This window comes from Colletes gigas, unplaced genomic scaffold (genome assembly GCF_013123115.1).
Source record: "Colletes gigas isolate AHSC1104 unplaced genomic scaffold, ASM1312311v1 Colletes_gigas_Sc00026, whole genome shotgun sequence".
Lineage (NCBI taxonomy): Eukaryota > Metazoa > Arthropoda > Insecta > Hymenoptera > Colletidae > Colletes > Colletes gigas.
Window position 1 is genome coordinate 207,116 of NW_025106655.1, and position 14,986 is coordinate 222,101.

Below are 14,986 nucleotides of genomic sequence, written 5' to 3' on the forward strand. Positions count from 1 at the left end.
GTCTGTATTTGTCGTACCGATAAAGACGAACGATTTACTTTTTGATATTTCTTTAAACGCGCAGTATTTTTAAATACAACAGAAGCTATGAACTATTTTAAGTACGACTGTACAAGCAGGTTGTGGATGCGCTCGTATGTACAGACCTGTTTTCTCATGTTTTTCGTTAACTCAGCTATTTGCGTTTAATTAACACGTCCTCCTCGGAACAGCAAATACCAGAAACGTTATATTGCACGATGCACGTTAGCTAAGCAAATTCTGATTTCACGAATTTAATTTCGAACATCGTAATTGCATTTTTTATCGATTATCCAGTATCAGCTTGAACGCTGTCAACATCGATTTTTGAATATATTAGGAAAGATCCACTTGTAGTATAGATATTTGGAAAGTCGATTCAACGGCTTCGCGTCCTGAAATTAGCATAATCGTTATTGTAACAACAATCTTCGTATCTTCTGCGAGTCGCATACGCACGTGTCTCTGTTCCTTTTAATCGTATGTGTATAATGTCGCGAGATAAAGCCTGATAGATGTTTTACGAATGCTCAGGCATAAGAGAGGCTGATCCACACAGATAAACTCGTCGGAAAGACGTCTTCAGTCGTCGCGAGCCTGGCGAATATCCAGGATACGGGGTCAACGCGGGGTTATGTTGCAACTGGAGTTCGGCCAGGGTCGTGCTACGATTGGGCGTGTACACTTGCCAGGATACGAATTCCTAAATAAAATTAATATAAAAACTTTACGGTATTCTTTGTGGGAATTTACATAATATCGTTCCCCGTTTCGATACTCAGTCTCGATTTAATTGACCCGAGAGCACGATCGTTCGCCATGGAAATAGAATTTAACGTAGTACCTATCGCTACGAACGTTTGCCTTGTTCAGCGACCTTATTATAGAAACGCGTAACATAATATCCACGGATAATTAACTGCTGGCTATATAAACTTTAAATAGTACCATTGCCATCCGCGAAAGTGGAACTCTGGCTGTTCGGAGCTTTATGCGTTTAGCGTGGGTGTGCGTTCGAAAATAATATATTTTAAGGGCAAAAAGTGCCATAATTAAGACTCAGTAGGCAATGTTACAAGAACATTTACGTGTTGCTTAAATATTACCAGAACAGGTAACATTCTGTTGGCTAACTATACACAGTCGCTAGTAGTCTATTTATAAAATGGCAAAACAAAGTTTTGTTGTTGTAGGTATGCCAGAAGTTGCTTAAACACGTACTAATCGATGCATCGTTTGCTTAGTTTCGTACACTACTATTTTCCCTCGAAGGTTCATAGAACATAGAACTTACGAAGGTCTGTTCGTCTACTATTTTAATGGATATTATTCGAAAATACGGATTCGATCATATTATCGTCGAGATTTAAATGAAAATTTAAAATGCATCGAGCGAATTTGCACAAACTGTAGTCAGTTATAAAATAAATTTTCCGGATATCGAGGTCAATCGATAGAGTAGGTATACGCGGAAGTGGAAGTTTTCCATTCCTTTGACCAAGTTTCCGCGCAAAAACAGGTCACCGACAGTTGATTATAAAAGCGGCCGCCATTAAAATTGTTAAGCCGCTAATATTTGATTCATGTCGACTCTCGAGCGAAGAGTTTAAGGAATCTCGTTGGAAATTTCGCGTCTAAGGTTCGTTAACGAGACAAGTTTCGAGCGGCAGAGTTTTGGCTGCTGCAGTTATAGTTAAATGCGTTTTCTGAACTCGCCGCTTTCGAGACGGCGAAGAAACATCCAGCACATATTGTGTCGCGATGTAAAAATAATACCTTCTATTTTCACGTCGCCGCGTCGTGACGGCTTGCGCCCTTGTTCGTTCGCGAGCTCCTTGTCTGAATAATTTTAAGCAGCGAGTCACGGCAGCGAAGTGGCTCTGATTAAATGCCGACTGTAATCTAGTAGAGGGATCTCGGATAGAAACGACGAACGTAATGCAATACGGAAGGGGTCGGAAACCAGCGCGTTCGTAACGGAAAAACGAGATTGCCTAGCAGAAGTTTTCAATCGTATTCCACAAATGATGTCTTGTAACGAGCGAAATAAATCACTTTCCTCGCCGCGTTACGTCTCCGTTAACCTTCGACCTGGGAAACCTAAACGATTCGAAATATGATTTAGGAAAGCGGAGCGAATGAAAAACAGTCGAGTCTGTGTTCTTCTTGCATCGATCGACCACTTTATCAATTTTCATGAAAAACCCGTTTACATAAAGTTCAAATATTTTATATTAATACTGAATTATGTATTACTCGATACTCTTGATTCATAACACTGTGGCGACGACATTAAAATATCTGCTTGGGAATCGTGTTACCGCGTAACAGAATGCTGTAGTAGAGATCATGCAATTTCTCGGAATTAAATTCATCTCGTTCTCGTGGAACGCAAAGTATTCAGAAGATTTCAGCGAACAATTATGGAAACGATATTCCGAGATGTTTGATCCCCGGGCAAAGAAATTTTTTAAACTGTATTTGTAAGACATGCTTTAGAAATATAATATTCGTAAAAATATTCAAGAACTTTTTCACGTTCTCGTTACTTTTTCTCGCGTCACGATCATTACCAAGTTTCTCTTATTCCTCCTTTTCTTTTAACTTTTCGGAAAACGTGTTACGAGCATTCCAAGATTGTGTCGCGATTAAACTGAATTTCACGCTAGAAACTTCTCTCGGGAGAGTTCTTGAAATTATCACGGGCCGAGACAATAATTTTCAAAAACATCCAGTGTTGTGTAACTTCTTACAGGTCCTGTTTGTAATTGAATATGTTCGGATATTAATATATTTAGTCTCAACGTTCCTCGCGGACATGTTCGTTTCGCTGAATGGAAAGATGAATCTTTTTATTTTACAAGTTGGAATCAAGATTCTCGATGGTTATTTTTCAATAGAAATAATGAGCTACGATGGGTTTCCAACCTGGTAGTAATTCGGTCGTTATAATGAGCCAGTGAAAGCAACCACTCCACACGGGAGCCCTTTAAAAGCATTTTGTCGAGAATATGAAAATAGAGCAAATGCGAGAAACGGAAGAAAACCGAGAGAGAGCGAACCCGTTTGCAATTTCGCTCGCGTACGGTACGGTATTACATAAATAGCATTGCATACATTAGGCGCAAACAGCGGTTTTAGTTCTGTTGATAGATTCTAAATTGAATGTCAAGATAATTGCGCGGCCGTAATACGATTTTCGCGATGCGTTTATTGAAATAGTTCTGTTCATCTATTTAATATTCAATTTATCCATGCTTTGCCCGTACTCATCCATAACAACACTGACACAAAAGGTAGAATATCAAGCGAGAGACGGAATCGTCCAATGGATACTGTGAAAAACTGCTAATTACGTAATTAGCAACTTGAATGTTTTAACAGTAAATGTCATCGATAGGTAATGAATTCTCAATACTCATTAACCCGTAATAGGAACAATATTTATTGTAGAACGTTACCTTCGAATGCTGGCTATTTTTATCGACGCAACAGTTTCCTGAATTCAAAAGACTGACAGAAGTTTTTCCGAAGTTCAGACTATTTTGTTACTTTTAGAATGTTATAACCTTTGCTTTAAATTTCAGTCAAGTGTAGCGTACGAAATAGGGCTAATAAAGAATAACAACTAGAACTAGAGACTTCAGAGTGTAAAATGTGGTAAAAGCACGTTCAAGTTGTTATTAACGATTAATAAAAAGTGTCACACGATGCAAGCTCCGCAAAGATGCAGTTCTGTGCATCGAGTTTAATGCAGGTTTCGACGTTGTTTTATAGCATTACCATTAGGGTGTGTCAAGTCGATGTTTCGTAATCACAATTCTACGAAATTAATGGGGTGCGGATAATGGAGCGATCGCTTTTAGTGGCCTATAATTCTAACAAAATCGATGAGCTAGTTTCGAGCACTTTGTTGCAGGAGGACGAACCGTAAAAAGTATAAAGCATACAGAACGCACGAAATAAACGAGATAAAATACGTTTTAAATGTATACAGCGAGTCACGATTACTCATGGTTCATAAGCTTTTATATCGCGATTTAAAAATTCATCCCTTTACGAGGACACGCAGAAAATGCAACCCGGAGCAATTTCCCCTTTCTGAATAAGCAACGTTCTGGAAACAGACGATTTTATTTCATGCGAATATTGTATCTTCGTTGCAAAACTTTTACAAGAAGGCTACCTTACTTCGTACACTATTGGCGCATTACTTCAAAAACTGCTGCCTTCTTTAATAACGTCAGAAGTTTCTGGAAAATGAAACAGTTCTGTTCTGATATCAAGTTTTTTATAAATTCTGGAGAACCTAGATTCAAATTTACGATAGTTATTAAATATCGTAAATAAAAATTCGAAATATCATCACCCGAATATGTATACAGGGTGTTCGGCCACCCCTGGGAAAAATTTTAATGGGGGATTCTAGAGGCCAAAATAAGAATAAAATCAAGAATACCAATTTGTTAATGGAGCCTTCGTTAAAAAGTTATTAACGTTTAGAGTTCCACCTGTACTGAATTTTTTTCTCGAAAATGCGCAAGATTTCGGGGGTATGTCTATTCACCAAAAATGATTGTAATTGACCCCCGTAAACGAAAATAATTTTTTTAGAACAATTTGAAATTTTTTTTTCGCTGAAAAATTTGTCAACCTTCCTGAATTTTTTTCTCGAAAATGTGCAGGATTTTGGGGGTATGACTATCCACCAAAAATTATTATAATTGACCCCCGCAACCGAAAATAATTTTTTCAGGACGATTAAAAAATTTTTTTATTCGTCGAAAAATTTCAGCAGCTACCCGATTTTTTTTCTCGAAAATGGATAGGATTTCGGAGGTATGTGCATTCACCAAAAATTATTGTAATTGACCCCCGTAGCCGAAAATAATTTTTCGAGAACGATTTGAAATTTTTGAATTTAATTGTTAATAATTTTTTAACGAAACCTTCATCAACAAATTGGTATTCTTGATTTTCGTCTTATTTTGGCCTCTAGAATCTCCCATTAAAATTTTTCCCAAGAGTGGCCGAACACCCTGTATAATAAATATTAATTGCAGATATTAATTTATAATAACGTATTCTGTCTAATTTCTTACACGTAGATTCAAATATTTGTGCTTTTTAGTCCGTTTGTTTTTTTAGAGCATTAGAAACACACCGGAAAGGAGATAATTCGCGCGTAAAAGGTAGCCTGCAGCGGACACCGAGGACCTCTGCGATGGGAACAAAAATCGTCTTGCTTCGAGTTCTATCCAGATAAGAATTATCCACTCTTCCAGAGAATTTCTCGGGGTCGAGGGAACGTGCAGTGGAACAGATCGATGCCCATGGCGCCTGCCGCAGCCTCCGCAGTCTGTATCCCTCTGTACAACCCCGTAACTGCTATAACAAAGTACACATTGGTGTATACCTATGTGTGTATGCACCGACCCACAAGAGTAAATAATTGGGTTACTACACGCGCACTGAGAAACTTGACTCTTTCGTCCAATTAATCGTTCAACGAACGAGTTTCTATCCGATGTTTCTTATACAGGGTGAGGCATTTTAAACAGGTCACCTGAATAACTCGCTTGTTTTTGAAGATAGGAGAAAATGCATTAGACCAAACTTATTTGGTATCGGGGGGCTCATAATCTGGTATTACCAATTTTTTTGTAGGTGGAGGCGTCAAGGAGATATGAAGGTCAACTTTGTTTTTTTAAATGGAACAGTATATTTTATTACTTACATTCTGATAGAGTGTTTCAAGGCGAATACAATGACCTATTATTAAGGTCATTCAAGGTCACCCAAAGTCAACTGCAATAGAAAATAAATTGTGTCAGAGTACATTTCGAATACTTGTGTATCACGTGTGTGTATTGCGTGACACGGGTCACAAAAGATAAACAAACATTCAATCACATTGTACGCTTATCCGTATCCTCAAACATTATTGGTAATTTTACTACCGACTAGAGCACAGCTTCGTAACATTTATTCAGTCTAAGTGTTTAGTTTTCTAAAATGCGTTACACGATAGCAGAGAAAGTAGAAATGGTTCTTATTTATGGTGAATGTCATAGAATTATGAGGGAAGCGGTACGTGTGTATAGTGAAAGATTTCCCGATCGTAATAATAGACCTTCACTTTCTGTCTTTACAAACATTATAAAAAAGTTCCAAGAAACTGGAACTGTGGATAACAAAACACGTAATCTTGCCAAACGAGCAACTGATGATGGAAACTCGATAAATATTGTAGCAGCTGTAATACAAGATCCACATGTTAGTACAAGACAACTGGAACGCGAAAGTGGCATCAGTCAACGAAGTATTTTACGAATATTACACATTAACAAATTTCATCCGTTCCACATATCACTTCATCAACAATTAACTGAAAATGATTATACAAAACGTTTACAATTTTGTGAATGGGGCTTACAAAAACTACAAGACGATGAAATGTTCTTGAGTAAATTGTTATTTACCGATGAGGCCACATTTACAAACCATGGAGCAATTAACCGTCACAACATGCACTACTGGTCGGTAGATAATCCACGATGGTTGAGAGAAGTCGACAAACAGAGACCTTGGTCTGTAAACGTCTGGTGCGGTCTTCTTCATAATAAAATAATTGGTCCATATTTTATTGATGGCACGCTAAATAGTAGTAAGTACCTGAGAATCTTAGAAGACGTTTTGCCAGAATTGTTAGAAGACACTTCACTGGACATACGACAATCCATGTGGTTCCAGCAAGACGGATGCCCTGCTCATTCAGCACGCAATGTTACAGAATTTCTAAATAGAAAATTTGGAGATTCTTGGGTAGGTCGATCAGGAAGTAACAAATGGCCGGCACGATCCCCAGACCTGACACCTCTCGATTTTTATTTGTGGGGGAAAATTAAAGGCAGAAGTGTACCGCGAAAAACCAACTACCAAACTTGACATGCAAGAACGTATAAGAAGAGCTTGCTCTGTAATAGATACAAATGAAATTTGCCAGGCAGTGTCATCAGTATTGCAACGATTTAGACTATGTATCCATGTTCAAGGTCGCCATTTTGAACACTTGTAATAGCAGTATCAAAGTATCCAAGTGTTCGAAGAGTGCTTTGACACAATTTATTTTCTATTGCAGTTGACTTTGGGTGACCTTGAATGACCTTAATAATAGGTCATTGTATTCGCCTTGAAACACTCTATCAGAATGTAAGTAATAAAATATACTGTTCCATTTAAAAAAACAAAGTTGACCTTCATATCTCCTTGACGCCTCCACCTACAAAAAAATTGGTAATACCAGATTATGAGCCCCCCGATACCAAATAAGTTTGGTCTAATGCATTTTCTCCTATCTTCAAAAACAAGCGAGTTATTCAGGTGACCTGTTTAAAATGCCTCACCCTGTATATTATGGCTTTCGGAAAATCATGGCAGAACACGAAGAAATTGTTATACGAATTTCTAAATCAAATGTCGGCTGAAGGTTGTACGTAAAAATGTTGCACGTTTTCGACTTATTTATTTCCAAATAAATCTTTCTTCCAATTTTATCGCTTATTTCACCATTTATATATTCAAAATGGCTATAGATGATCGTTCGAACGTATTACGCGCAGTGAAGTTAACGTGTATATACTTTAACTCGTACGAGCGTACAAATCAACGTTTACTTTCGAGGTCCATCGACCCGATAAAAGCTTTAAAGCGTTTTTCTACGGTTTGCCAACCGTGTCTAGGGAACGCAATTTCAAACGAATCTTCCGCTCGCGACCAAGGTATTTCAGCGAGAAAAAGATCTGCGATTCTTAAAATGGCCAAATCGGAAATGTACGAACTTTGACCGACGCGCAGTGTGTCCAACAATGGACAAAAGTCAAAAAACTAAAGTCTACGTTTCATAAATTCTTATATCCCAAAATGTTAATAAAGGAATGTAGATTTTAACACTATCCATAACTTTTACTGAATTTACCAATTTGTTGTTGAAAATGGTGTTATAAATTTATGTGCATTTACCGAAAATTTGTGTTTTTACTTTGATTTTTGCAAGTTATAGTATCTTCCAAACTGCTAAACAATCTTTTTACAATATTAATAAAAATACCTCGATGATTTTTTGTATATTAATTTAGGACACATTAAACTTTAATTTAACGCCAATTTTAGCTGCCCGAATTTGCCCGAAACAGAGAAAATGATCAAAATCATTGTTGCAAGTACTGATACTTGCTCAGAATCAGAATCGGAATTAATCTAATAAAAAATGTGCTTTTATTTATTTGCAAAATAAGAAATTGTTTCTGCATCTATTTTATATTTTAATTAAAAAGGAATAAAGGAAAAACATTACACAGATGCAGAGTTATGATTTTCTTTCCGAACACCTATATACTCAAAATGATCGCTAAAAACTTTTTGAGCAAAAGTTACACAGCAATCACTTGACAAGAAATTGCGATAATAAAAATTAGCGAAACAATTTTTTTAACAAAAATGCACAATTTTTATGCATCAATTGATGCATCTTTGTATTCTCTTTAAAAAGGTGTAAGAGGTCTTAGGTCAAAAATTAACTAGTTTAGAAACTATGATTTTTGTTTCGAATTCCCATTTACGCGACACACTGTGCGACGTCTCGGCTAATAAATGTATTTATGTTCGTTAAAAATTGAACTTTTCGAAAACAACTTTTCGTACAAAGATATAAGAATATTTACTCACGATTATTCCACTCGGTTACCCCGAGATGAAAAGAAAACAGACAAAAGGCAGACAGATATGTCCGATAGTCGCTGACGAAACACAGCCGTATAATTTGTGTTTCGGTGGAAGTTTCGTTTTTTAATTATAGTAGCTACTTATGTCGGTGCTACAAATTTTTAATATTTCTTATTTATAAAAAGGTGTAAGAATATGTTTTCTATATAAAAATAGTTGTCGACAAATCTTAACTGGGGTTCGATAATTATAGTTTTAAAGTTAATTTCGTATCTTCGATAGATATTTGTCTTCGAGCTAAAACATGTTGGAAACTGTACTTAGGTTACCTCCCACGTGCAATATAAATCAACATCGAACGTTGAAAACCTACTTGGCAAACTTTTTCAATAAAATGGATGCCAAAGAGCGCAGACATCCGCTGTCCCACGAACCATAACTCACGACAGAAGTTTAGGTCATGCACAAATTCTTGAAAGTATCGTCTTTAGATTGGATGAGCCATATTTACCTTTCAGGCAAGACACGCTTTGTTCGAGTACTTTGTTGCTGGCTTAATAAACCCTAAGAGGGCTACGAGAGCACTCTAGCTTAACTCTACACCCGAGCATTATTCCTTAAGTTGAAAAGCACGCGCGCTTGACATCGTTTTTCATTCTGTGAGCGATGCCATTACACCTCAAGGGCAGGTGCTAACTAACCGGATTTCAGAAACGTATCCACGAATTTAATCGGTCCAGGAATTTCCTACACGGAAGATCCGCGATTACTCGTCTTATCAATTAAGAGTAGAATTTAAGCTAGTGTCTACTTTATCTTGACATTGCTTTTATTAACTCGTACGTAACTACCACGTAACGAGTCTTTGCTAGAACAATATCCAACGATTCTAGAAACGTTTTTCTACCGGATTTTTCTGTCGACTATTGCGTTTGTAGGTCGTGTTTTCAATTTATGAAACAATCTGCACGGCTGATCGGACGAGGGAACAATTTATCGGATAGTTTTATTTCTGCCTCGACCCGACTATGGTTCTGATGCTGTGCTCACAAAGTTTCGGAGGGTGACCTAAAACGCATAGGGAAAACATAATTTTATTTATCGACTTATATTAATCGTGCAGTACGTTTGATCGAATGTCCATTTTTCTCTCTTATAAAATTAAGAAGTCTTAAAGTGCTCGTTTGTAATTAGAACCTGTTGTTCCAAGAGTGTTCGTTTGGAAAGCAGTTACTTCCTTGATTCGAGCACATTGATCTTGCGGTTGACGAAACCCGATTGGAGCCCGGCCAGAGCTCAATGCTCGTGACTGATCGTCGCAAACTGACCCAGCATTTGACGAGCATTTTCCGAAGACAAACTAACCGACACCCAAAATCCTCAGCTTAAGCTCGATTTCTCTTACAAAGCTGTCACGTAGGAACATTATTCAAAGTGGGAGGATTTGGCAATCAATTAAACTAATAGAATTTGCTTAGACGGGCGATTTCTCAAGCATCGCAAAATTCTCGATCATCTTGCAGCACAAGACGTTCATATAAATCATACAAGAGAATTCCCTTCTGATATTATTTGAAATGTTTCGTACAACCAAGCAAGTTTCTTTCGAGAAGCGTACATTTCAATTGTACTCTATTATTGTAAAGATATTTTTACAGGATATAATTTCGGCTCCAGTCCTAGAGTCACTATTATTTTACGATCACGTTATCGGTGGCAATTGGCATTAATCAGTGAACCCTGAAACGCTCACCATACAGGCTGTTACATAATTATCGATCGTGAGTGCTCGATGATGCAATCGTAAATACGCGGGAACAATCACGGATGTACTTCTAATCTCTAACTGCGATTACAAAACTAAACTTTGAAAACTTTTAGTCAATTATTTAAATTAAATTGGAACGGTGCCCGGTTAAAACATTTATGAAGTCATTTAAAAGAATATTTATATCACTTTCCTCAAAATCAACTATTCCTCGATTAAAATGGTTCAACTCGTAAAGAAACGGTTGACTGGAAACTCACGGAAACGTACCAGGGGTACTTGTACTTTTAAATATTACAGCGTCGATGATAGATGGTCCCATAATGTTTTTATCTTTCCCACGACACCGCCCGTTATTTTCAAGAGCATATTTCGTGGACCAATTTTCGTATCAGACTCGAATCTTGATCTCCCTAATGGCCGATTATCGAATATCCTATCTAATCCCCTACATCCGAGTCACCGTAATTTGTACCGCGTTTCAACTAGAAGGCTGGACGTGATGCGATGCGGCATTACAACTGTGGCTTCGGGATCTCGTCTATCAATAAATATTATGGGAGATCGGTGCTGCGTTTACAGTATCATGCACAATAGTTTTCTAATTGAGAATTGCAGATACGTTTGACAAGGTTGCATTCAAATACGTGTCCGAATCGGCACGGTTTATGGCAATTTTAAAACATTTTAATAATACTTCTTTTTCAAACGTAAGCAGTTTACTCGAAAATAGCGAAGCAAGGATATTCATATCGTAAACTGATTATCGCCGAACGCTTTGAGCATCTATTGTTGACACTCGATGAAACAGGAGACGATCACATTCTCTTGGTAAATCAAGATCACAGAATGTGGAATTAGTGGATACGATTCGTGTGATTCTGGTAGCCGGCCAAAAATACACAAACCCATGTAGTCTCGAATATCACTTAACAATTCCTCTCTATCGTTCCTCGTTAAAGCTTATTCTTACTAATTTCAATGTTTAAAATTTTCGATAGAGTTAATAATTTAAATATAGTTTTGGCTATTAATTATAAACAATTCTTCAAATGATTCATTCGTCACAATCACCACAATCATATCCATGTTTGACTCAACTGCGATGACGTATTAAGACAAATGATTCGCTTCGAACGTTGCATCCGAACTTCGCAGTTCAACGCGGGACAAAAATTGTCCCCGACGTTGGGGAATTAAGATGCCATCCACGGGCGATCGACGTCCAATAGTTTCTCCGTTCGGTTCGGCGCGCGAACGACATCGCGAGGAAGTTCATTTTCCGTTTTGACGTTATCTGACGATAGTAACGAAAGTCTGATTCACGGATCCGGGAGCGTATGTAACTCCAACCGACTAATGAAATTTAAATGCGTCGTGCAAAGGCGAGTTTCGCGTACCGAAATTTCGGCGAGCGCCGCTCCCGCATTCGTCGCGACACGACCGAAATATCTCATATGGAATAGTATCGCGACGCTACGCGTAATTAGAATTCGTCACAGTAATTAATGCCGACGTACTGCGGACACGGTATGCGCAAGAACGTGGCGCGTGGACTTGCCGAGTATGTAAATAATAAACTCTTTTATCTGGTCGCGTGATGATTTATATACGTCAGCCGCGGCAATAATCGCGAGGGCGGGCTATTACTAATCCTAGATCGAGTCTCTTCCTTGATAAACGATGTCTGGGAAACGTTAACGTTAATGTTTTCGCTTAATCTCAAAGTCGAGCATTAAAGCAAATTTACACGTGTACCCGCGTCATCATTTTCTTCGTAACGGTATCGCAGCTGTGACGTTTGCAGAGCACGACCGAAAGGGGGGGACACTTTAAAACACGATTACGACGGTGTTCGTCAAATAATTGGGGGGACGGCGAATGCAACGTTCCACATGGTATCCATATTTGTTTAAGGCACGGCATAAATGCGTGTTTACGTATGCATCGCAGATAGTACCGGTGAAATTCGCAGGTAGGATTCGATCGCGGCCGGTGTTATAACGTCAAACAGGTTCCCATCAATCGTCCATTTCTTTTCTGGCGCCTGTTGCTCGTATGCCTCGAAAAAAATCCTAGTAGGCTAGCTGAATGCTTAAAGAGAGAAGGGAAAAATGTAACAAAGAATGGGAAATACGTTAAAGATTGAGAAAAGGAGTGCGGAGTTGACAGGGAATGGAACGCAAGCAAAGTAAATAGTTTTGAAACGTTGCGTTTGAATGGACAAAATGCATGATCCTGGCAGACTCCAAGCATCGTTTTAACACGCTGTAATACATGCCAACACTCACATTCCGATAGCTTTTTGTTGTGGCCAGGGTAGAGGAAACGGTCATCACGCGGGATATCTTGTACCATCTGACGATGTACAGAGCACGACAGGATACCGTGGCCATCCTCCAGGACGTTTGCTCCGTTAGAAACGGACCACAGGACGAACACGGACACTCTCGTAACGTTTCTTTTTTTCACGAGTCACTGACACCCAACACTAAAGAACCATCGGCTGTCTTCGAGCGACTACCGAAGTTATTCGACGGGCGGCATCGCTTGCCGGCTCATCCCTGCATACAGAGACCCAGGCCTTGCAGTGGCCAATGGCGCGATATGCGCGAGCCGCGCTCTTTGACCGCCATTGGTCGACGGTGCACGAACCAATCAACGTTTGACCTGACGATTCGCGCGATTCCAGTTCAATATTTGAAACGTTGTTGCGTCTATACTTTATTTTTCTTATACGTTTCACCTGAAATGACGATCGTGCATCGAAAGAACGCGTTCCTTGGCAATGTTCAGTGCGTCGGGATGAACGAGAGGTTAAATAAATACATCGAATGTCGGAAGGCAGTCTTCCACGTGCATTGCGTTTAATGCGTTGGAACAAGCTAACCTAAAAAGTTGACCAATATCAAGGGAATGTCTAACGCTCATCCGGACGATTTCGACTACAGTTACTACGACTACGACCTTTCGTATCGTTTTCATAACGCCAGCCTGAGTTCAAACGTACCTTCGTGGCCCAGCTTCGCACGTATCGTTCTCGTTATCCTGCTGCGCATTGGCTTTGTCCTAATTCACGTTGGTAGCGTGCCAGTGAACAACGTGAATTTGATTCTACTGCAAAATATCATTGACGTTTGTTGGGTAACGGTGGCGTTCATCATGATTGGATTTATTATTGCCTATAACGGCGACGTGAGCGGAACGATAGGCGAAGGATATTGGATCGGTGATGGAACCGTCGATAAGGACGAAGCCATAATTGGCTGGTCGGCTGTGGTGATAGCTGCTGCAATTTGCACTTGCGGAATCGTGGGCAGAACGCACACCGTCGGTTACCTTGTGATAGGATTCATTCTGGCGGCTTTGATGCAACCCCTCTTGATTCACTGGATCTGGACACCCAAAGGATGGATGAAAAGGAACGTATTGAGCGGAAGAAACGTTAAGTTTCGGGACTATGCCGGCTCGACGGTTGTTCACCTCGTTGGTGGCTTATCGGGATTGATCGGTTGTATGACACTTGGACGAAGAATACTCCAGTTGAGTGCAATAGACGACGCTAGCATCGCTGCTGGTACGTCAGGAACCGTGTTCGCGGGTCAGTTAATGGTATTCATTGGCCTTCAGGTAAGTCCATCGAATCGATCTTTAGATAATTTTTATTAAAAATATATCCATTCGTTTAGAGTCTCGGTATGCCGAACGAAAGATTTAAAACTCGAAGTAAAATTCAGTACAACGTCTACTTGAACAATTTACTGGCTGCGTCTTCGTGCAGTTTGCTCGTTGTGGCCTTCCATTTTGTGCTTACCGAAGAAGCGTTCAATCATTGGACAGTAATGAGATGCGTTCAAGCCACGGTAGCTGGGCTGGTAATAGTATCGGCCGGAACAGATTTTTATTCGCCTTTGGCCGCGATCGGTTTGGGCTCAACCGGCAGCGTGATTTTTTATTTCATTTCGAGGCTAGTGTTTCACAGTGCGCTCGAGGATTATTGCAACATCGTTGCTATTCATCTCGTTTGCGCTCTTTTCGGAAGTATTTTGGCGCCCCTCTTCGATACCGGTCAAGACGCGGACGTTGTATTAATTTTATTGAATTTTTCTTGGCAATTGATCGGTTTGATCGTGACAATTTTTATCGTTTCGATTGTCATGTGCATTGCCTTTATCGTATTGAAATTTCTGGATTTATTGAGAAACAGGACGGAACACTTGAATCACTTAAGGGCGAGAATAGCTATGGAAAGAAACCCTCAGACGTCGTTTTTGCGGAGAATCTTTTATACTGACGACGAATCAATTTATCTTCAACCGGGGTCGATGTCGAATTCTGGTCACCGACCACAAACTAGTTCCCATGTTATAAAATATCAAAATGAGGGCGCTGCCGTGGAAAAGGGTAGAGTGATCGAGGCAAGTGCAACAGGAATTTGAAAAGTCTAGACAAAATTAAGTTTCAAGACATTTA

General features: G+C 39.3%; 2 protein-coding genes across 5 annotated transcripts in view; one reads left to right on the forward strand and one right to left on the reverse strand.

The window, feature by feature from the left end:
- Positions 1-13,071, reverse strand: part of LOC122401652 (calcium uniporter protein, mitochondrial) — a 41,490-nt gene extending 28,419 nt beyond the window's left edge. For 2 of the 4 annotated variants that reach the window (XM_043403908.1, XM_043403907.1), the window contains exon 1: positions 12,805-13,071. In XM_043403908.1, coding sequence (XP_043259843.1) covers positions 12,805-12,909 — 105 coding nt within the window. In that variant the 5' untranslated portion in view covers positions 12,910-13,071. Of the gene's footprint in view, positions 1-146; positions 725-5,185; positions 5,447-12,804 lie in introns of those variants that run through there. The other 2 variants (XM_043403909.1, XM_043403910.1) reach the window with 2 other exon arrangements.
- Positions 13,072-13,264: 193 nt separating this feature from the next.
- Positions 13,265-14,952, forward strand: LOC122401586 (ammonium transporter 2-like). Its single transcript, XM_043403810.1, has 3 exons — positions 13,265-13,369; positions 13,427-14,143; positions 14,203-14,952. The coding sequence occupies exons 1-3, from the start codon at positions 13,265-13,267 to the stop codon at positions 14,950-14,952; spliced, it is 1,572 nt and encodes a 523-aa protein (XP_043259745.1).
- Positions 14,953-14,986: the final 34 nt, after the last annotated feature.

What these genes read in the sequence shown, in the direction of transcription:
- LOC122401586 (XM_043403810.1), top strand. Translation starts at nt 13,265, where the DNA reads ATGACGATCGTGCATCGAAAGAACGCGTTCCTTGGCAATGTTCAGTGC. An exon ending in GTCGGAAGGCAGTCTTCCAC is followed by an intron (nt 13,370 to 13,426) that starts GTGCATTGCGTT and finishes ACCAATATCAAG; the next exon opens with GGAATGTCTAACGCTCATCC. An exon ending in TGGTATTCATTGGCCTTCAG is followed by an intron (nt 14,144 to 14,202) that starts GTAAGTCCATCG and finishes CCATTCGTTTAG; the next exon opens with AGTCTCGGTATGCCGAACGA.